The sequence below is a fragment of the Diorhabda carinulata genome, chromosome 3, assembly GCF_026250575.1.
Source record: "Diorhabda carinulata isolate Delta chromosome 3, icDioCari1.1, whole genome shotgun sequence".
Taxonomy (NCBI): domain Eukaryota; kingdom Metazoa; phylum Arthropoda; class Insecta; order Coleoptera; family Chrysomelidae; genus Diorhabda; species Diorhabda carinulata.
Window position 1 is genome coordinate 26,390,365 of NC_079462.1, and position 22,597 is coordinate 26,412,961.

At 31.5% G+C, this 22,597-nt stretch overlaps 1 protein-coding gene and 1 long non-coding RNA gene across 2 annotated transcripts; one reads left to right on the plus strand and one right to left on the minus strand.

Annotated features, from left to right (window-relative positions):
* Positions 1–15,688: 15,688 nt before the first annotated feature.
* Positions 15,689–22,127, minus strand: LOC130891535 (histone acetyltransferase KAT8). The gene is made up of 7 exons (XM_057796355.1): positions 21,747–22,127; positions 21,491–21,588; positions 21,250–21,434; positions 20,976–21,192; positions 20,690–20,920; positions 18,465–18,709; positions 15,689–15,982 (listed from the first exon to the last, which is right to left on the minus strand). The coding sequence occupies exons 1-7, from the start codon at positions 21,907–21,909 to the stop codon at positions 15,763–15,765; spliced, it is 1,359 nt and encodes a 452-aa protein (XP_057652338.1). The 5' UTR covers positions 21,910–22,127; the 3' UTR covers positions 15,689–15,762.
* Positions 16,732–19,522, plus strand: LOC130891536 (uncharacterized). Its single transcript, XR_009058912.1, has 2 exons — positions 16,732–16,982; positions 17,047–19,522. It is a non-coding gene; the product is annotated as an uncharacterized LOC130891536 (long non-coding RNA).
* Positions 22,128–22,597: the final 470 nt, after the last annotated feature.

A 22,597-nucleotide genomic window follows, 5' to 3' on the forward strand; every position in this document is an offset into this window, starting at 1 on the left:
TTGTTTTGATATTGATATTTATGTCGTTTCAAAATATTCAGAGCAAATCTCGTCTTTATTTTGATAACGATCGATTTCGATTTTAACAAGCAGTGGAGTGGAAATCTAGTCGAACAGTTTATTAGTTCATGAAATTTTACCGAAGTTTACAATGGTATATTGGAAGTAAGTGTTTACATAAAATTTTTCCAATACTAGGTACACGTATAGTAACTTCAAGTGTTTAACACTTCATACACTCGTCCTTTAAATATACATCAACACACGCCTTGTATCTGGGCGGTATAAAAAAATTCTACACCACAACCATTCTATCTAAACTAATCTAGTATTGGCTTTGACATTGAACTAATGTTTCTCCTTCAATTTTTATGATACATAGATTTTTGACAAGAAAAAACCTTGAAATATTTTATCATGACATGAATAGTTTTTGGTTTATTTAAGAAAAATTCATTTTTTTTCAAGATTACGGAAGTGCAGTGTTCAATTCAATCAATTATTTTTTCTAAATTAAGCATTCAAAACCAGTCAAATCACATGGATTATATCAATAATATATAAGTCGAGTTAATCTCAAGTAGATTACGATTAATTTCAATTAGGGTGGTAATTGCGAGGGTATAATTATCAAATTATTTTACAAAAAAAGAAGAAACCTTGTTTTTGTTATCAAATAGTCAATTCTTATGCAAAAGACTTTAGACAGTGCTCATTTTAAAGATTTTCCTATGTGCTTTGAAAAAGATCTCTTTTTTCCAAAAATTTCATCAATTCCAAGTTATTTGAGGTTAAAGGTTTCAATTTTGGGTTTCCTCAAAAATAGCCATCCTTCAAATAAGCAATAATTCAGTTATTAGTGAATTTATAGAGGTCCTTAAAAAACGAATCTCTTTGTTAAAAGTTATTCATGAAAAACTGTGAAAAATATGCGTTTTTTTCAATGAAAAACAAGAGTTTCAAATTCAAAAATTATTAGAATAAAAGTTGCTTATAATTAGTCAATCTATCCACCTTCGAGATTATTTTGATGAAATAAATTTTTATCTCCAAGAAGGGGTGGCTTTCACCGCCAGGGCAAAAGCACCCTTCGGCACAGGATAGATTTTGAAAAAGGTTATAAATACCACCTTCATACCAATTTTCAAGAAAATCGACTTTGATTATCACACGTGCGCTCTGTCTAGCAATCAGCACCATAAACTTCACATATTTCTTTGTGATCCGCAGCAGCTTTCTTTCCTTTACTGAAGTAGAAAAGTAAAATATGACGAAAATGTTCGTTTCTGCACTTTATTTAAAATTAACCCTTAATTAATGGCTTTAATAAAAATCACTCACTACTTGCTTCTAAAGTTACGTCAATGTGACCAGTAAGTTATTAAAAAAAAAAAAAATAAAACGAGGGTCTCAATCAGTAAAATGTGGAAGTACCTACTGAGTTGTCAACCTCATATTTCAAGAGTTTTTAGACAAAAAATATGTTAACAATATAAATGAACAATTCTGCTTATTGCAAATTGTAAAAAACCAAATAAAAAATTGAAAAATTCAGAAAATTTTTGAAAATTAATTCTTCCTAGGACTATCAACACTATTTATTAAGGGCTCATTCTTTGGAATGATAGTTATTCAATCAATTCAAAACTATTATAGATATTTGTATAAAATTGGCACTAAGTAATTCTTGTTAACACAGGTACTAAATCAGTTTTTGTTAACTATTATAATTTATACTTTTAAGATGAAGAAGAGAGAAACTTTAATTAGACAAATAAACCTTAACAAAGAACAAGGAGGTGCAATAATCAATATAAGCAAGGGCGTCGCCAGTTTATGACTAAGGGGGCAATGGAGCAATATAATGGAGGATAAGAAATATGAACGCCTGGTTCAGTCGAGAGCATTACACTTGGGAAGTCTCGATGACGATTGTAATAAGAACGGTTCTAATATGTATCAATATCAATGTATAAAACTTCACAAGCCCTCGACAGCACAATAACTAAATCAAATTTAAACACAGGGGATTTTTTTCAGCCACTTTATCATTAAAATTATTTAGGTTTTTATTTATTATAGTTTTGTGTACACTCATCATGGCCAGACCATTAAGGCGATCTTCTGCCATGGTGCATCTTAGCCATGTTTTCAGTCTTCTATGATCGCTCTACTGTACAGGTCATGCATGGTAAAGCGATCAAAATTTTTAATGCTTTTTCCGTTTCAAGAAAGAAGGAATTTGCTTCTTTTAGAACATCAACTGTTAGATTTGTTAGATTAAGCCTATCGTGCCACAATTACTGCCAAAGTTCGATTTCATTCTTTATGTTCGGTAAATCATAAAACTGGGCAATAGATTCACAAGTTTGTCTAAGATTTTTAGTTATCATCTTTTGCATCTGCGTCGGGTGTAACTTAAATAATGCGAATGATGGCGAGTGTTTTTCAAGGGAGGTGATAATTGAATCCATGTATGGTATTACTAAAGACCTCTTCCAGTATTCTGAATGGCTATCTGCTGGATGATTAATTCTATGAAGTTGTTTCCCCGTAATACGCGGTATTGATGTGATGTCCGCCTCCAGTCTGACTTTCTCCGTAACAACAACAGCTTCCTTTATAATTTCGTCTGTCACTTTTTCCGGATTTTCACGGTGGTTTTTAATTAAAAGTAAAATCCTTTCAACGTGTTCCGATACTTTGACTACGACTAAAGCTACAGATTCAAGTACGTTGTAAACGGGTTCCATCAGAACCGAGTATTTGGGTATCAACATAATCCCGAGAATGAAAGAAAGTGTGGAAGTAGTCGCATGCAGTTGGAAGGCAATTTTCCGAGTTGCACTATTTCCTTCCTGAGATAATGTTTGTAAGGCTTCCAGAATTACTGGAATATTTCCTTCAAAAACTCTGATAGTTTTGTATTTCTCACTCCATCTCGCAAAGTCTGAAACTATTAGGTATCAACTTCCCCCTCAAAACTGATTTGGTGGTTCCCATGGCATTTCCAATTTCTTATGAACACTAACAGATTGCATTATCCACAAAACAAATTAAAATAGTTGGTGAGATAAGGTAAGGAAGTCAATTACTCGCACGGCCTTATGACTTTGGTCTCTTTGCGGCTAGCTACATTTGATCTCTAGGGGGAGTTACTACCCCCCTGCCCTTCAATATAAGGTAACCTAAAATCCCGAATTTGCATACAGGAACATATCATACTCGGTATCTGAGCAATAGAGAAGTCACTTTGGTTTTCTCATCTGGACAAACCAAAGAACAATGTTGCAGACAAATATATTGGCCGTATCATTAGCATGAATATTTGGTGAGCCTCGTGAATTTCGTTTCCTATAATAAGGTCAGCAACGCTTTTTTGTTGATGTGTCCGTCACTAATGAATTGCTGTTCCCAACTCTCAAAAATTCATCTCCCTAAAGCCCTAATCAAAAATCCCTAAAATTCTCACAATCACCTACCAGGGATTTATAAAATAAATAAATAAATATTTTTAAGTAAATAAATTTCAAACAATCAATAAATAATTTCAATAATTCTTTTAAATTCTTTAATCATAAATGATCGAAAGCCTCAAGTAACAAATCATTTTCCGCAGATTCTGATTTTTTAAAATCATACATATTAGAATTTTTGTGGATTATTGAAATTTTGTTCTTGATCCACCATTCCGTTGCAGTGTGGATTAATCGATGGATTATATTTTGTAATATTTCAATCGATATTACGTTACGCAACTTATTTATTGTTATATATCAATACTTGAGGTTTTCGAAAAATAGCTCACATCTTATCCCACTAAATTTGGGGGAAAAGCCCCCAAGTTGGGAACCCTGGCTGCTAGGAGCAACGTAGAATGCACTACGACGATATAATAGGAGGGATATTCAACTCAAGGAATAGAAGAAGTAGGGTTGAAGTGCAGGCTCTGTGGTGGAGGGTAACGTACCAATCCTTTCTTAAAATATGAACGCATGTATCTGCTAGATACGAGGGATTAAATAAATATGTAATTATATCAAGCTGACTGTGGATCTTATTTACAACATTTCATACGATCAGAAACAACTAATTTTCAAATTTATGAGTAGTCAAAATATTTTTGATATTAAGTTGTTATCATGACTATGAATTTGATGTAATAATTCCACCTATTTTATATTTTCCCTTTAATTTAATTCAAAATGATCGATTACTCATAAATATAGATAGCGATAAAGTAATATCATGAATCGCACTCATATCTCAGTTATTTATTTATTCAATTGAAAAACACTTTATAGAATTAGCTAGATAATAAATTCCTATCTGTATTTTGTATTTCATTTTGTCAGTATTTTTTTATTTCGAATGAATAGAGGGTAGTGATCAAATCCAAAAAATGTCAGAATTTATGAAAATATGAGAGCAATAATATACGTATCCCGTCATTTTATTTACTTCTATTCTCTCAGCATCATTGGTTTCCGAGGATGCACTGAATAAGTACTGTATTAATAAATCAACACATCGAAAAAAGTCTGATTTGTAAACCTTGGTATCTTCTGACCTTAACTACTTCGTAAATAAAATAAATCTATCAGAAATATACCTGCCATTAGTCCGGTTTCTCACGCGCATTCTCTGCCCCTTCATCAATTCTTCTTCAACCATATACTCGTATGTCAGCTCATCTAGTAATAACGCTCAATGATTGTCACCATAGCAATGTAGCAATGACTACTGGACACGTGTGAAAAATCGATCCAGTACCAGTGCAGTGTCAGAATGCAGTGATGCTAGCTCCAGCTACTATATCAATGTGAATCAGCCTTTATATTTTTTCTTGCACCCTGGTTTCGTCTGAACCGGAGGATTACTTGTTAGTCAAACATACTTTAGAAAGTTGTATTAAAAGTACCAAAAAAAAAGAAAATAAAAATAAAGGGAAGATACCGTATAGAAAAATTATTAATTTGAATAAATAACCACTAACAAAATGGATATGGTGTCAAAATTAGCATACATATAAACAACAGAAAGCAGAAACATAAAAATAAACGTATTGAAAAACACTTTTGCTAGCAATCTATTATGTAGAGATTTATGTAGAGACTACATAATACAGTGAACCAAACCTCAAAGAAATAACATAAAAAACAGAATCAAGACCTATCTAAATATTATTCGAAATACTTTCATAAACCACTATATAAATAAAATAAGGAAAGAGAAGAGATGCAGCACAATACAAGAGACGGAAACTGTTAAAGAAGAATATAGAAACGTTGATTATAAAGTTAATACCAATTTGAAGTCCAGGGACTCGGGCAGAATTAGTTAAGCACCGCCATATTTTCCATATTTATTCCCCAGCGATTACTGGCTGTTTCCGAAGCTTGAAAAAAAGTTGAGTGGACGATTATCTTCAGAGAATAAAGTCATATCTACTGTAAATTATTAATTTGCAGTGATTCGAGACGCATTAGAAATGGTATATCATCGATGGAAAAAAGTTATTTACCTTAATGGAGACTACATTAAAAAATAAAAATGATTCCTTTGCCATTTTGATATGTCAATTTTCATTCCCTAAAGGAATTTGATTTATTAGTTCTTGGATAGCAGATATAGCATCATTAAATCGTTACAAAGTTACACTGTGCTAAAGATTTTTCTATACATGCTATTAAATCTCCGTTTATATTCCAATCTACCAGTCTTTGTAGGATTTCATGTAGTTGAGTTGAATTGTACAATTTTTTGAGTAATACATCAACAGATATGATAAACATTATTTTTAGAAATTTTATAATGATTTAGATATCAACGATCTAGATGTCTTCTTTTTATAATATATTGACTGTAAAAGTTCCGTTATAATCTTCTGCACGTGATTAATATAACCTGTGCAAAACACCAATGGAATAAATCTTGAATTTCATTATAAACTACTTAATTTTATCAGAAGAAATGGATTATCTGATACTTTTCAAGAAATTTAATCATCTCTATCACTTTTTTCATCTCTGTCTTTCGGACTAGAGACACTTGCAGGTTCATATAATTTTCTAGATGGTGAATAATTAAAGTAACCAGCATAGGAAAGCCTATAGTCAGGACGAAGTGTACCTTCTCCTTGATGAAGTACTTTTCTTCTCATTTTAATGAACAGAAATTGATGAAGAGTGATAAATTTATATACACATGATATATCTTACTGACGTAATTTAGTTATTTATTATAACTCTTCTATAACTTATACACTTAACTATTCACTAATATTCAATTTATGTACACACTTAACATCCAGTTAATTTTATATACACCGTTTAGTTCCCTTTTGAGTTCATCTGAGTTCGTAACAATAATATCTGATAGGCCCAATTGAATTTGCTTCAAAATAAAATATTTTACGATAAAGAGATTAAACTTCAACTGGGTAATTCATATATTGTTTCTTCATAATATATGATTTAATTTATGTCCGAATATTCAAGTTTACCATGTAAAAATGATAACATACCTATTTCAAAGTATAAACAGAATTTGTATGAGTAATATCCTTCAAATAGAAACAATTTTAATATTTTTCTATAGTACCGACATATTGAGGCTTGGTGATAAACATCCCCTCACACCTAGAAAAGATAAGATAAGATAAGTCATTATATATAATTAGATCGTAGTTATATTTCTGCACAAGATCCTACTATTTTATTGAAACCAGTTACTAACATAATTACTTAATAATGAGTCATCACGGACATCCACCCGGACCCCATCACGGACCCCATCACGGACCACCTCACGAACCACCAATTGGCTGGCATCCTCCTCCACCACCTGCTCCTTGGGATTCCATCCGATGGGGATGTCCTCCTCGATGTGGACACACGCATTTTAAGCATGGGTGTTATCCGTGCCATGAACATAGACCGGGCTGCGGACACCATCAGTTCAATCCAGGATGTCACCACTGCGGGGATCATTTCAGAAGGTGATTGATTCAAATTTTTGAAAATATCAGTGAAATTCCTAATTTTGTAGTTGAAATACATAGCTTGTTCATTTATGTATTAGGTTTTGTTTGCAATTAAGTTTTTTAAATATTTTTTACAAATAAAACTATAAAATTTCTCTTTCCGTTTTATTGTCCTACAAACCATTATAAATTTATTAAAGAGCGTCGAATAATATTTTTTTCAACTACTGGTTGAATCAAAACCTCCGACAACGTTGTCCGATGCCTAATTGCCACTATTTCCGGTCGTTGCAGTTCTTATCGTTCAGACTTTGTACACTCATTGATTTTCTTAACTTATACATCCATTATAATCTTGGACTTCCTCTCTTTCTGTTCGCCTGTAGGATCTACTTTAGTACAATATTTCTTTAGCAATATTTCCTCCCCCATCCTCTGCACGTTCCCCTACGAAATCCACTGTTCTTCCTCAATATATTCTATAATTGTTTCATACTTTTATTGTGTCGTTTCTGATTCGATCTAACCTTGACGTTCTATTTGATCTTCTTAGATCGTCCATTTCCGTAGCTTCTAATTTTTTCTTTAGTTGTTGTTCTATTGTCCACAATTTTTACTCTTAATTAACTTTGATTATACGTAATGTCTGGGCCAATTTTTCTATTAATTATTATTCATAGTGTTTCTAATCATTTCCTCTTCCAGGTGCAAATATTTTATCCCTAAGATATCACCTAGTGGATGAAAGTTTAATAAATATTTTGTAATTGTTGTTGCATGAAATTAATATTTATTCATTTCTTTTGGTATATGTAATAACTAGAGATGTGTCGATACCAAAATTTTTCGATTCTCGATACCGATACCGATACCTAAAAAATCGATTCTCGATACCGATACCATCGATGTATAATAGCCCCTTGTAATAAAAATTGTCATACTAGAAACATATTCATAATTTGTTTGAACAACCTACAAACCAATTTTTAAAAATTTATGCCTATAAGGAATAAATGAGGTAATTTCACAAATAAAAAACAAACAATGATCTAATAAACATTTATTCTGAAATTAAATTAAATTAAACACATGGTCTACGTTAAGCTCTTTGGTTTTTTGGTTATTGTAACAAAAATCAAAGTCATTATCTAAAAGTAGGATTTTTATACACTCTACACCTAATATATCAAAGATGATATGGAACTACTTTGTCGGCGCAATAAATTTGCCGAGGTAGCCTGTTGTTTAAACAAAGACAAATATTTTAACAAATGATTTTTCAAAATAAGATAAATTCATTTTGATAACAATATAAATTGGATTAAAAAATAATTTTTCCGTCCATTTCCTGGTATCGGTATCGACTTTTTGCGATCGATTCTCGATACCGATACCAATGTCTAAGAATCGGTGGTATCGAGAATCGACTCATCCCTAATAATACATAATAGAAGACCATTGTAGTACACCAGCCCACGGGTACAAAAAATTATTACCAGCAAGCTGCTTTTTTTCAGTAGCTCAAGATTTCCGACAACTTATGCGACTTATTTAGCTGTGGGGACGTTATCCGTCGAAAATCGGAAAACAAATTGTTTTTATAAAAATATATTTGATAAAAACAGCAAGATAATTTTATGATTACGTTATTATTATTTTTTTGCAAAACACGAAAACAATGTTATCCGATTTTTTTTGATTTATAGATTTTGTCCCCCCGTTAAATATGTCAATTTTCCGATTTCAGTAATCGGCGCTTTTTCAGGAATATTCATTAAATGCCAAAGAAACGTTATTGCATTATTGTCCGATAAAATTTTTGGGAATTTTCACTAGTCTTCCGCTCTGAGATTGTCGATTTGACGATAACACATTTTTTGTTTAGCAAGTGTCCGTCAAAAATGACCAGCGGAAGAAAAAGTTTACTTTACCGATATAATTTATTGTCCGAAAAAATATAAGGAAAATCAGACTAGTCCGACAAAAACATAAATTTTAAACATGCTAAAGGAAAAAAAGAATAATAATTATGACGATGAATGAGCTAATGGCTGTTAGCTCTAGAACGATTAGAGTAATCGAGGGTACGAATCCAAGTCAATTGGTATGCTGGATATTATTGAATGCACCACGAAATCGTACGGCTTTGCAAACGAAGGAAGATTCTTGAAATGGACAGATAACTGTGTAAAAGATAATAATAAATCAATATATTGAGAGTTCAGTCGGTGAATCAAGTGAGGAACTATTGCTGAAGCAATCAGGCTGATTTCGTTGCTATTCTGAATTTTAATAACAATATCATTAGCTTTCTTCGCGGTAGATATTCTGAACGCTCTGTCATAAGATTCATGCGCAGTTTGATTGTGCGTTCGTGGTGTTAATAAAACATGTTCAGGATTAAAAATTCTATGTCCTTGGAGCATAAATTGTGCATTCATTTTATTTGGCAAATTTGTGATATTTACCACGAACTAACCTCTAACCTAGATGTTTTACTACGTACTTGCAATTAAAAAAACGTGGTTATACTAACAAGAATAAATCTTCGGCCAGTTAATTATATAGTAAAGTGAATATCATATACATTTTATTGCTCTAGCTAGTTTTGAATTTAAATTATAATTTTTGATATTCATAAATCGTTCTTGGAAGAAAATATATTCAGAACATATTTTCAACAAAGCAGGCGCATTCAACACGTTCAGAAGATATTCATAAAATATTCGGAATGTGGTTTAATTATCTACCCCGAATGAAGCTATTATTTTTAAAATATTTGATTTTTATACTAAATTAACAAAAACAAAAAAGTAGAAGTAGGATACAGAACAAAAGTTAAAACACATAAAAATAATATTAAAATAAGTCTCTAAAAACTGTCCTACAAAATAAATAATTCCTACTAAAAGTATTTGTTATCTAATAATGATCTCAATTGACATTTCGTAGTGACAATATATAGTTATACAATAAATGATTTCACTCATTTTAAGCAAAGAACCACGTCACTAATAAAATAAAATTTATGACATATTACTGATTACCGCCGATAAAAAATAAATGCTGAGCTAAGATTAAAGTTAAATAGAATCTGACTGATTTTATATTTCGTGGTACAAGTTATATTGTTGTGTTGAAAACCAAATCATTTGTTAATCAGCGTTATTTATAAAATAATGAGTCACAATCCTCACGGGCCAAACCACGGACCCCCACACAGTCCTGATCATGGACCATCTCACAATCCACCTGGACCACATCACGATCATCATGAACCAGGACCTAACCCTGGTCATCATGGACCAGGACCTCATCCCAGTCCGCCAGGTCCGCAACCTGGTCACCCAGAACATCATCCCGGTCACCCAGGACCTCATGACGGACCCCCTCGTTAAACAAAGTGGAAATTACAGCGACTACTAGTGTTAGTTGTAAGCTTTTCTAATTTTCTTAGTAATTTTATGTTGTTAACGCATTTATTATATTGATTTTATCTCTATTTTATACCATTAACTTACCTTATGAATAATATGATAAAATATGAAAATTGGTTTTAGTTATTATTGAAATATATAGAAATTTTCCTGTTTTTATTTATTGTTTGCTATAGAGAATTTGAAGCGAAAAGTGTATCGTAATTTTATCAACTTTAGTAAATATAATATACAGAGTATGAGAAAAATATTACCTGAATGACTGGCTAAAATGAAAACTATCAGGTACAGAATTTTTTTTATTTGACGCCGCTTGACATGATGCAATACAAAGTGCAATGCAACATATATGTAATACTCCTATATGGACAATTGGTGTAGGAAAAAACACTTTATCTATACTGCGCATGCTTGGGAGTGCGCAGAACCGAGCTGAAACCTCGAAGGATGGAGAAATCGTTGCTATTCTGTCTTCCTTAGTCGGAACAGCTTCCATTTATAGAAACTGTCTATATAGAAGTATTACATATATGCAAGACGCAATATTTCTTGATCAAAAGCGTGCGCATATGAAGTTAATCTGATTGTTTCATGCAAGATCTTGACATTATCGGTTTTGTGTCATTTATTTTGAGTGCAAGCTGCAATCTAGTTACTTTTGGCTTAACAGATCAGCTGGCTTTCGTAAAACTTACTTCATAGTTAAACTAGGTACAAAATATTAGATAAAATTTGAGGTTAGGAATTTGTTTACTTTTACTGTTTACAGAGTCTTGCACGTTGTATTGCATTATGTCAAGCAGCCTTTAGTGATTTATCAATTGCTTGTGACAATTATACAAGTATACAAAATAATTGATTTCTAGCATTTGGGTGATTATATGTATATATACACAGTAATTCTTTTTCTTTGAAGTTACCAAGATAAAACTAACACTAATGGGTTATCAATTTTGTAGTGAAAAAAATTGGTTTACGACGATAAAAATTTTGGAATTAACACGTGTATGTTTATATGTTTCTTATTCATTATCTACCAAATATATAGGCATCAACATTTTACAAAATACTAGGAAGCCACAAGAAAAAGAAACATGATAAGTGGTTTGATAAACAATGAAATCGGGCTCTGGTAAAAAGAGATAAAACCAGACAAAAAGTAATAAAAGAAAACAGTGGAAAAAATAAAAAGGAATATAATAAAGCGAGAATGTTAAACCGATGTGAAGAAATAACAAGAATTTACTTTTGGAGGGAATTATTAAAAATTGAAGAACCTTATAAAAATAAAGAAATGCTAAATGAAGAATCACAGTATTTTGAAAAATTAAGGAATGATAGTGAGTAAGAACTAAGCGAAAAGAGGAAGATCTAGCTATAACAATACCAACAAAAGAGGAAGTGACAGAATGCTTAAAGCATATGAAGAATAATAAGAGTATAGGAGACAATAATATTCCTATAGAAATTTTAAAATATGGAGACAACAATTAACTGACATAAGTATAGCGAAAATTAAGGATGCCTTGGAAAAAGGCATTAGTCATACCAATCCTAAAAAATTTCACAAAGAAGAATGCAACAATTACCGTGGATGGAATAACACGTAACATACACTAATTCTGGTCAAAATGCTTAAAAACCGAAAAGAAGAGAGAATGTAGGAGAGTACAAACAGTTATAGGAGAATACTAAAGAACAAAATCCAAGACTGCATATGCTATTTATTCATCAATTACAAACAGACTTATGAAGAAATAAAAAAAATGTATAAGGCAATGGAGAGGTTAAATATACCAGATAAATTGAGGAGACCACTGGAAGTAATTTTCGAGGGCAGTAATTCTAACGAATTTATAATAGGGAAAAGTCAGTCTGACACAGAGATCCTTTATAACAACCCTCTTCAACTTAGTTCAAGAAATCATACTAGCTGAAATCGGTATTTAAGCTTTTGGAAGAGAAGGCAAGAGAATATAGATAATCAAAAAAAAATACATGGTAATGGAAGACAATGAGGAAACCGATATAATTATAAATAGCTACAGATTAGAAGAAGTGTAACAAATTGAATATTTGGGAGTCACTATCATAAATAAAAGTTTTTAAACAAAATAGCGAAAAGCAGTAAATGGGCAAGAATGTTAACTTTAAAAGATGTATTACGAACAGCTGAAATAAGAATAAACCAAACAATAATAAGATGGTCATTTACCTGCGCACGTGAGACCTGCACAATGAATAGAAAAGAGCAAAATAAACTAGAAATATGGAAGCGTAAAGATTTACGGTGAAATTAGAGAAGATGTAGCGTACAAAAGAAAATCAAACAGAGAACTATTTGATTGTCTAAGCACATGGAACATAAAAGTAGAATGACAGAAGACAGATGAATAAAACGAGTACTAAAAGTTGGAGAAGGAAAAAAATAGGAAGATTAAAATAAAAATGTTAAGAGAAGGCTAGATGAGATTTGAGAACGGAGGAAGCGAGGGACTGTCATAAGAAGGAAAAAAAGATGGAAACATGGAAAAGAAAACTTTTGTTCCACTGGATTTTCAATAAATTTTTGTAAAATTCATCCTTATTCATTTATTTTGTACCATATAATTAACAACTTTTGTATAACGTTGTCAATTCCCTTATGGATGGTAAATATACAGGGTGTTGCGAGACTTGATGCAAAAAATTTGGGAGTGAGTAGATGACGTGAAAACAATGTTGTGGTACATTCTCTTATTCCCCATCAGATGACCTTGAAAATACTCCCAAAATATTTGCCGTTTTAGAAATAACGTCATCATCAGTCTTGTCATCATTTTCTTAAATTTCATTAATTCACAATCATTTGTTTTTCGCTAGCGTTAAAATGAGTCCTTTTTGTTCTCTTCTTGAGCATCTGACTCCATGTTAGACATATTTAAGAAAATTACGCAACAAACAAATATAAACAATCTCACTGCAGTATGGTTATACGATGCCATCCCTGTACTACACCTCATCTAACGCCTTTTTCAGCGATGCGGCGTTCTTCCCACGCCGTTTTTTATTGGTGGTAAATTATGGCGCCACTGATTTGGACCGATAACGATGCCGCGTCGCGTTTCGTCGGGGACGCTCACGTGCTGATCACGCACTAATCATTGTTTTGATTTACTATTTTTCTTTTATAAATATAATAAAGCAATTTCATAACATCATATCAGTTGTAGCAAACGAGTCAAATTATTAAGGGAACATTCTTGTGTAAACTAAACGAAAATTAATACAATAGGTTTTAAAAAACTGTCCAAAAGTATTTGTCTACTAATGATCTCGTAATTAACCTTTGGTAATGACCAGATATAATTTTTATTTACTAATGATCTCGTAATCAACAATTCTGAGATACCAGTATAATTAAATAATTGATTGCACAATTTTAAAATAAAAACAACGTCACCACCAATAAAAATTATTACACATACACATTTCTACTTACCGTATATATAAAATAAAAGCAGAGCTATGATGATTAATAACATACCTCCCCCCATAAAGGAGATAAGATTACAGTTGAATTAAATAAAACCGGATCGATATTATATTTCTGTCTACAAGTTATAAATTTGTGTTAAAAACAATATCAATTATTAATCAGCGTTAATTGTATTATAAAATAATATGAGTCACCACCCTCACGGACCCCCACACGGTCCTCATCATGGACCACCTGGACCACATCCCGGTCACCATGGACCTGGACCTCATCCCGGTCACCACGGACCTGGACCTCATCCCGGTCACCATGGACCAGGGCCTCATCCTGTTCACCATGGACCAGGGCCTCATCCCGTTCACCATGGGCCAGGACCTCATCCTGGTCACCCAGGACATCATCCTGGTCACCCGGGACCTCATCACGGACCCCCTCGTTAAACACATTGAAAATTGCAACTACTAGTGGTTGTAAGTTTGGCATATTTTTTTTTGTTGTTAGCGCATTTGTTTGATTGATTTTTGCAAACTTTATCTTTATTAATTTATTATATACCATACTCTTTACAACTTTTGTATAGCATATGTCAATTTCTTTATGATTGCTTTATATAATATGGATAAAATAAATTTGTTTTTGATTTTATAACTCAATAAATATATAGAAATTTTTGTATTTTTTTAATTATTTAAAACTTAAATTTTATTAACTTCTCTATATATAGTGTTCGGGGTATGCTGTGAGAAAAATATTAAATCATGAGAATGACTTACTAAAAAACTATTAGGTATACCACTTTTTTATTTACTAATTTACTAAATGCTTGTGAAAATTTCATAGATTAACAAGTAAGCAAAATAATTAATTTCAATAATTACAAACAGTCCAAGTAAAAGCTAACGTATTAAAGTATTAATGAAAAAAGTCATCTTGGCCATGGTCTTCTATTAGTTCTCTCTCCTGCATATCCCTATCTATGCCCTCTCTGCAGACTACGAAGAACCTTCTTCTCCTTTCCCCTTGTAGTGTCCACTCTAGGACCTATTGTTGGCTTTTGATATTGTTTGGTACCATAATATTCCATTCATCATAGATAACTTCTCTGGCTTGTATATTTCTCTATTGGATTAATGTGTGGATTGTTCTATCTTGTGTTATTTTCATTCTTAAGTATTTGTATTCCTTGCAGTGTTTTATTTCTGTCCTGTTTTCCAGGTCGACGTCTTGTGCTGTTGCTCCGATGCACATACATTCATGTCATGCAGCTCAAATCGTCATGATCCTGTGCTATTTAATACATGTTTAACACAGATCGCCCAACCTTGAATAATTTTTGTAGTTCTAGTTGAGAGCCTTAAATGGATCTGCTAGTATAACTATATATCAAGTTGGCAAATTTATATAAAAAACTTTATAATTTCATTAAATTAAATGTGAAATTAGTACAATATGTCTTTCATTTGGATTTAAAGTACATATATCGACGTGAAATTAAAGGTACTTCAGGTTTCTACACTTTTCTTGTTTCTAGAAAGCAAAGCTGACGCCATAAAAGAATCAATCTTCAGGAAGTTCAAGTACTTTGATGAATTCAATATCTATTGTTGAAGAAATTGTAAAATATTATCTTTGTTGTATTGAATTATTGAGAGAAATAATTCACTACTTTCAAATTTGTTACGACAGATAAGTCATCTTATTTCCAGCTTGGCGATATCATCACGCTCTGATTTGTAATATAATATAATAATAATATTGAAATTAAAAGAACTTGATATGGAAAAAAAATTCTCTAAATAAATCTTTGGAACTTTATTATACGAAATGTTAATACTGGTAAACGGAATTTTTTTCAATAAAGACTACTTCTTTCCTATCTTATTATTAACGTGTCTTCTTGGAGTCCATCTCAGGGCACTACTATCGACACACAACCTCGGCCTTTTATACTGGCTAGATTTTATATGTTCATCTACTAATTTTGGAGTCACACAAATAACATGTTGGCCTTTCCAATATTTCACCATGTTCATACTTTGTAGAGTTGAGATTATATCCGTTTGGCTAATGCTAGTCATTTGGCTAAAAAAAAAATAAACATAGGAATTGAGTTAAACTGTAGAAAAGGTTGTATATTTAATGCAATTTGCATATAACTACATTTATACAGCAAATGAGCATGGGAAAATATTCTATATCAAGAAAGAATAGACTCAATCCATTGGCTTTAAGAATTAATGAGCTATGAGTATGTTTATCGTTCATTGTATTTTTGAAATAACTCAACTACACTATTTTATTTAGATAAAAATATTTGGATTGAAATAGGAGCACAGTAGAATGATAGAAACCACAACCTTCTATGTGTAATAACTTTTCATCAATTCTATAACACACACTAATAATTACAAATGAAAAATTAACATTTGTCAACTTCTCCATTTATAACCAATTCATTCCTCTCCAATATTCTTGTAGGTACGTCAATTAGAAGTCTAAAATGCTTAAATACTCAGAATATTTAATATGTAATCTCATATGCATAACAATAGTTAATGTGGAAAATAGAAGAGGTACAACCTAAGAAGACGAAAGTCATATGTCTAAGTAATGTGTGTTGTGCATATATTTAGAAGAAAACAGCAGTCAATTGAGTGGAGCGGACTTGAAAATAGCTGTTCAAAGCAAGGAAAAAAGCATTGATCAGCTGGCACAATTTAGAAATTCACGTGGCATATTTGGCAAAAGGAAAAACAATCAACAATGACTATTATTGAACTGGGTGTCCCAATAAGAATGGCTCTCGGCCATATCTCGGGAACCGTTTATAGTACAGCTTCGGGAAAAAAAATTTATAACAAAAATGACCTCGAGAAAAACCGTCGACCCATACACCGTTTAAGAACGACTGGAAATGTAAATCTTCCTGTATTTAGAAGACGCGGCGGCAGAAGTCGTTCAGAGGAAAACACAATAAATGTTATGGCATATGTGCATTTTAACCCGCATTCAAGTGTTAGAGCAATAAGAGAGACTTGGGAATAAGCAGAACAACCGTTCAACGTATTTTGACAGGACACAGGTAAATTATGATGTAAAAATATATGTTACTTAGGCAAAATATACCCGCATAATATTATTTGTAGGCATGGTTATATGTTAACATAATAATTTATTTATCATTCCGGAAAGATATTTAATAGGACATTGTATGTCTTTTATATTTCATCCATATCATATAGTACTGCATCAATAATTGGTTGATCGTGATGACGACAGAAGGTTGGATTATTGCAACTGGTTACTACATATGGTATATGACGACCTTCAATTACTGTCATGTATTTTGTGGTCAGACGAAGCTACATTTAGTAGTGATGGTACGGTTAACCGGCATAATATGCACTATTGGTCACAGGACATTTAGATCGTCACTTACATTAAGTTATATTTCCATTTTAACTTCCATAAAGCAGTTTCCCGGTGACAGCATAAGTAATATTGACATAATAATTGGAACTATTATTGAACAGTCAGACCGGAGTAATTTATGTTTAAAGGAAAATGCTTAAAATTTACTCATTTCTTAAGATATCTCGTAGTACGAGAAAGATATAGACATGCGGTTTTTGCTATTCTGTTGCTAATTTGGTCTACTTTTATATTTTTTAATTAAAACGGCATGTTTCCATTTAATATTTTTCAAGGATAGCTAGATTTAAAAAAATAAATAAATAGCGTCCTCTAGCGTATACTTTACTCATTACGTTGTTTTGAAATTATAATTCTTACATTGGTAGAAAGGAGCTCTCTTCAAAAAGACTAAGTTTGCATAGATAGGTTAAGTAATTTTTGGTATTTAATTCCAGGTTTTTCTCGAGGTCACTTTTGTTATAATTTTTTTTTTCCTGAAGCTGTACTATAAACGGTTCCCGAGATATGGCCGAAAACCATTCTTATTGGGACACCCGGTACATTAATGAACAGATTGCAAGAAAATATCACAAAAAAATATGCCAATATGCAGAAAATAATCTCTCCCGCCAAGACAATCATTAAACAATAGTCTATTTCAATGAATTGAATAGGATTTTTTGTTAGACTTGAGGAGAATCAAATGGTAAAGTTATCAGTGTATAGATTTCACCCTCTTGTTTTTTGTTTACTGGACTGATAATTAACTTGTTATTTTAAAACTCATGTCACAATTTTGATCTTTAATATCACCTTAAGTAAACCTTTATCAATTATAATTAATTATCTAACTGTCTCCAAGAACAATAAATTGGTTATCAACAGTGTATCACATAGTGATTGTTGTTGTAATGCTAGTAAATAGAAAAACAATATGATAAAAAATAGCAAGACTGTCTTCTAAATTGAAAATAACAGAAAAAAGGAGAGTTCACCAAAAGGGATAAAATAATATCAGAATACAATACTCATTATCATGAGCTTAAGATCCAAATTAATTTTTCATTTCTTGTTCTACTTAATAATATTATTTCCAAAATTAACGTAATGGAAACTTATCCTTGTCAGATATAACAGTACAGAGACTTACCTAAGGTCTTTGATAGACAGGGTTCCTCTAAAATCTCTTAATATTTCTAATAAGACCCAACTCCAGTAACTTCTGTAACTCAACTTTCCTAAATCACTCAAAGGTTGTTCTGGACTACCTACCATACCTTCTAGCCTTGATAATTCATAACTGAATGCTATCAGAAGTTTTCCATAACCTTGACGTTGATATGGTGGAAGAGTGAGTATGCAGGCAACATTATTACCATCAGGAGATTCCTTTTCCTGGAAAAATCAATTCATAACAATTATTATGACACTTATGTCTAATGAACTTTGTTTACATCCAATGAAAAAATGCAAAAGATATTTCGCCAAAAATAAAGGTAAATATCCCCCAACCATAATGTAATACAAAACTATAATTATTTAGGAAGGTTTCGACCAGCTGGATAATCACGTAGCCAATTATCATATTTCAAAAAGAGGAAAAAAATGGTATATTCCAATTCCGTTTTGGATAATTGATGTTGCTACAACCAATGCTTGGCTTTGGCACGTGAATACAGTTATTTTGACGATAATCATTCATTTATGTGAAAAGTGATTCAAGGTTTGCTAAGAAATTATGGAAAAGTATCCTCAAATCCTGGTCCTAAAGAGCTCAATTAGAAATCCACAAATTACCATGGAAGGCATCTTATTATTACCACATACCACATAGACGCATGTATGAAGTTTTTTTTATGGCCTCTTCTGTGATTCCTTAGAATTTCACACTGATTCTGTCTTTTTCTATTTTGAGTCAAAATAAATTATAGGGGTTGCATTCCAAGGGTGACTTTAGGTTTTTTTTTCACCCCTAATCTTTTCTTTCTTGCAGTATAAATCATCAATGGTAGTTGCATCTTCTTTTTCACCGAATTGGTGCAAAAATAAGTAAAGTTTTTTATTTTCGTTTCGAATTTCAGGCACATAACAAAACAACTAAAGCTTGTAATTATTGTAGCGTCCATTACATGATAATATATACATAATTATTACAATTTGTAAACTATTATTAATCTTTTTTGTTTAAAATATATTTTTTCCAAAGACTATTCAGATTTTTTTTATTCTCCAATTCTCCAAATTGAGTTTCAATATGAGTCGATAGGGGACAGTTTTTTCACAAATTTCAATGTCAAGGAGAAAAGGTAGATATACACGAAAGATCTGCAGTACTAAAACAAATAAAATAAAATATTTTGTGAAGCTCTTAAGTAAAGTCAAAGAACTGATTACTTGGATGTCAGAGGCAACCAAAAAACCAGAAGTGGTATTTGTTGCTTGCTGTGAAGGTATTATCAGATCCATTTAGATTTAAAAATAATGACCACTGCCTGAAAATATCAGAGAAAAATAAGGGGGGCAAAGCTGGAAGATGAAGTTTTTTTATAAATCAGCCATCACTGATAAAACTTATTTTAAGAAATAGAGGAAAACAATATCATATCCAGATACAGTATCAGTTCTTAGTATGACTGATACATCTTCTAATCTCTCCACTAATAAAATGTATAACCCTGTTAAATATTATTTGATCTAGATTCAGATAACTCAGAATATGAAACATTGTTTCAGAAACTTCATCATCCATTATACCATACATAAATTACAATATATATACCAATACAACACAATATTACTTATTGTACAGAGTATGGACGGAACAATATAAAATACTTCATTAGTAGTGCAAGCAAGGTATCACTCTCCACGGGCGCCTGCTACACAACATGAAATTTATGAGAATTCATCAATATTTGGTCTTTCCCAGTAAAAAATAAAACTATTGTATTTGTACAAACACAAACTTTACAGGAACAATAGTTTTAAACTATTTTGTATACCTATTAACACTCTTCATTGTGACTTTTACTACTAGGGTGTTACGTAACATTTAGGAAGGGAAAGGAATACATATGGAGTGCGGGGTATCCAAAAATTTTCAAAAATTGCGTTAAGTAATACTTGAACTACCCCTTACCATATATAGATTTGTTTTACCTTTTTTCCAAAATGTATATACCATGATAGTTCTGGCCATTAATGGGTTAATAAATTAGTGATATACTATTGAATTTTACACTGGTAGATTGTATTTACATTGAAATTCTTATGTCACATAAAATCTTTTGCAATATTGCACATTCCATTAATTTATGCAAGTTGTTGTGTTTAACAATTCACTATAACATGAATGTGCTACATTATTTCACTTACTTTGGAGAAATATCCTACAATGTGTGCTCCTTGTTTATCAACTTCACATAAAATGTAAAAGAGAAAAGGTTCAACATCAAAATACAATGTTTTATGATCTAAGAATAATTTTGCTAATAGACAAAGATTTTGGCAATATACTTTATGGTCTTTACCATCTACTTCATAAACAGATAATGTTCCTTTCCTGTAAATTTCTTTTCCAACTGGTTGACGTTGAGTACATTCACTCTAAAATAGTAAAATTAACCATAACAGCAATTATTAGCAAAAATTAAATGTTTACCATATGATATCTATAACTTTTTTCTAATCTCATATATTTTAAACAATATTCACAAATCCAAAGTTTACTTTGCCTTCCATAATCTTCCGGAAAGGGACTAAAATACCAAGTATCAATTTCAAATCTTCCAATTTGAATTTTATCTATATATTTAACTTTTGTAATTTGTTCATGTTCTTTTTCTAAAGCAGCAGTTGTTGGATCCATTTCAGCATATCTACAAAGAAAGTGAAATAAGAAGAAAACATTTTGAGTACAATTTATTTCCTATTACGTTTTTTGAATATGGTTGATTTCGTCATGCCTTCTTTTTTGGTTTCTTGTGATCTTTCTGTCAGTATTATCAGATAATAAATCTGTGATAACAGGTCTGTCTTTCCAAACTTTCATATCTAGCATTCCTTTTTGACCACATTCAGTCATGTTGAATCTAGATGACATTATTCTACCTCTAGGAACCTACAAAAATGAAACTGAAAATGAAGTAATAACACAATTTTACTTCAAATTATTACCCATTCATCCAATCTTCTATTGTAACCTTCATAGTGTACATAATATTCATATTGTCTCTCCAAATCATTATACCTAGATTGAATAATTTCTGCAGGATCTGGAAAAAGACGAAGAAAATATTATGTATCCAGTTTTTTTTGAAGTTCTGCATGAAATAGCTTTTAAAATAGATACTGTTTTTGTATCCTTCATTTTTCCTAACGATCGGCTTGTTTTGCGTTGTTATCAAAATAAGGTTATGTACTACAAACTTACGCCAAGTATCATCAGATCGTCGTACTAAATAATGTTCTCCGACGTCAAGTGGTTGTTCATCAGCACTTTCACTGTCTTCATCTTGTATATTGGATTTATTTTCGTTTTCTGTTTTCTTTGGCATTGCTTCTTCAGTAAAATCCTGTCTTTTAAAATCCGCCATATTTCACAATTGTTTTCAAATAATATACATTACTTCTTCTCCAATGATATTCGGGTCTCTTTTAACGTCTATATTCAGTTACCTTTTGGGGATTTTATTCATTTATTTATTATGAATATCATTCGTAATGCATCATATTAAAACCGTTGCATTTATATATTTTTTGAGAAAATGTAAAGCTTTCTTGTAGCTTGGGATAATTGTATACCCATAGATCAGCCGAGTATCCCTACATTTATCGTCCATCTCTATACTCAGTGATGTCAGATCTCACGATTTAACGTGAGGTCTCATGATTTAATGTACGATCTCGGATATTGGTTCCTATTTTCACAATATTTTAATTTTTGAAAATATACATATTATATGCATAGTACTCCATCACCAGTTAGATAAATACATCAAAACAAAACTAAACATATTTTATTATTTCTAAAAGGAGAAAAATTTAGTATCTATCAGTTCATGGGGTCTATTTATGAGTCGAGGAAACAGACGAAAGATGAAGCAAGTTGTCGTTAAATTATCTGAAAGAGAACAAATAGTGCATTTTATGCAGGGAAGTCAAGAATAAGAATAGGACCCCTTAACAACACAATTTTTTCCGATATGTCAATGTTATCAATATTTGATGGTGTAATAAGGCACTTAATTTTTATATTTTTGTAAAAATAGGTGAATAAATAAA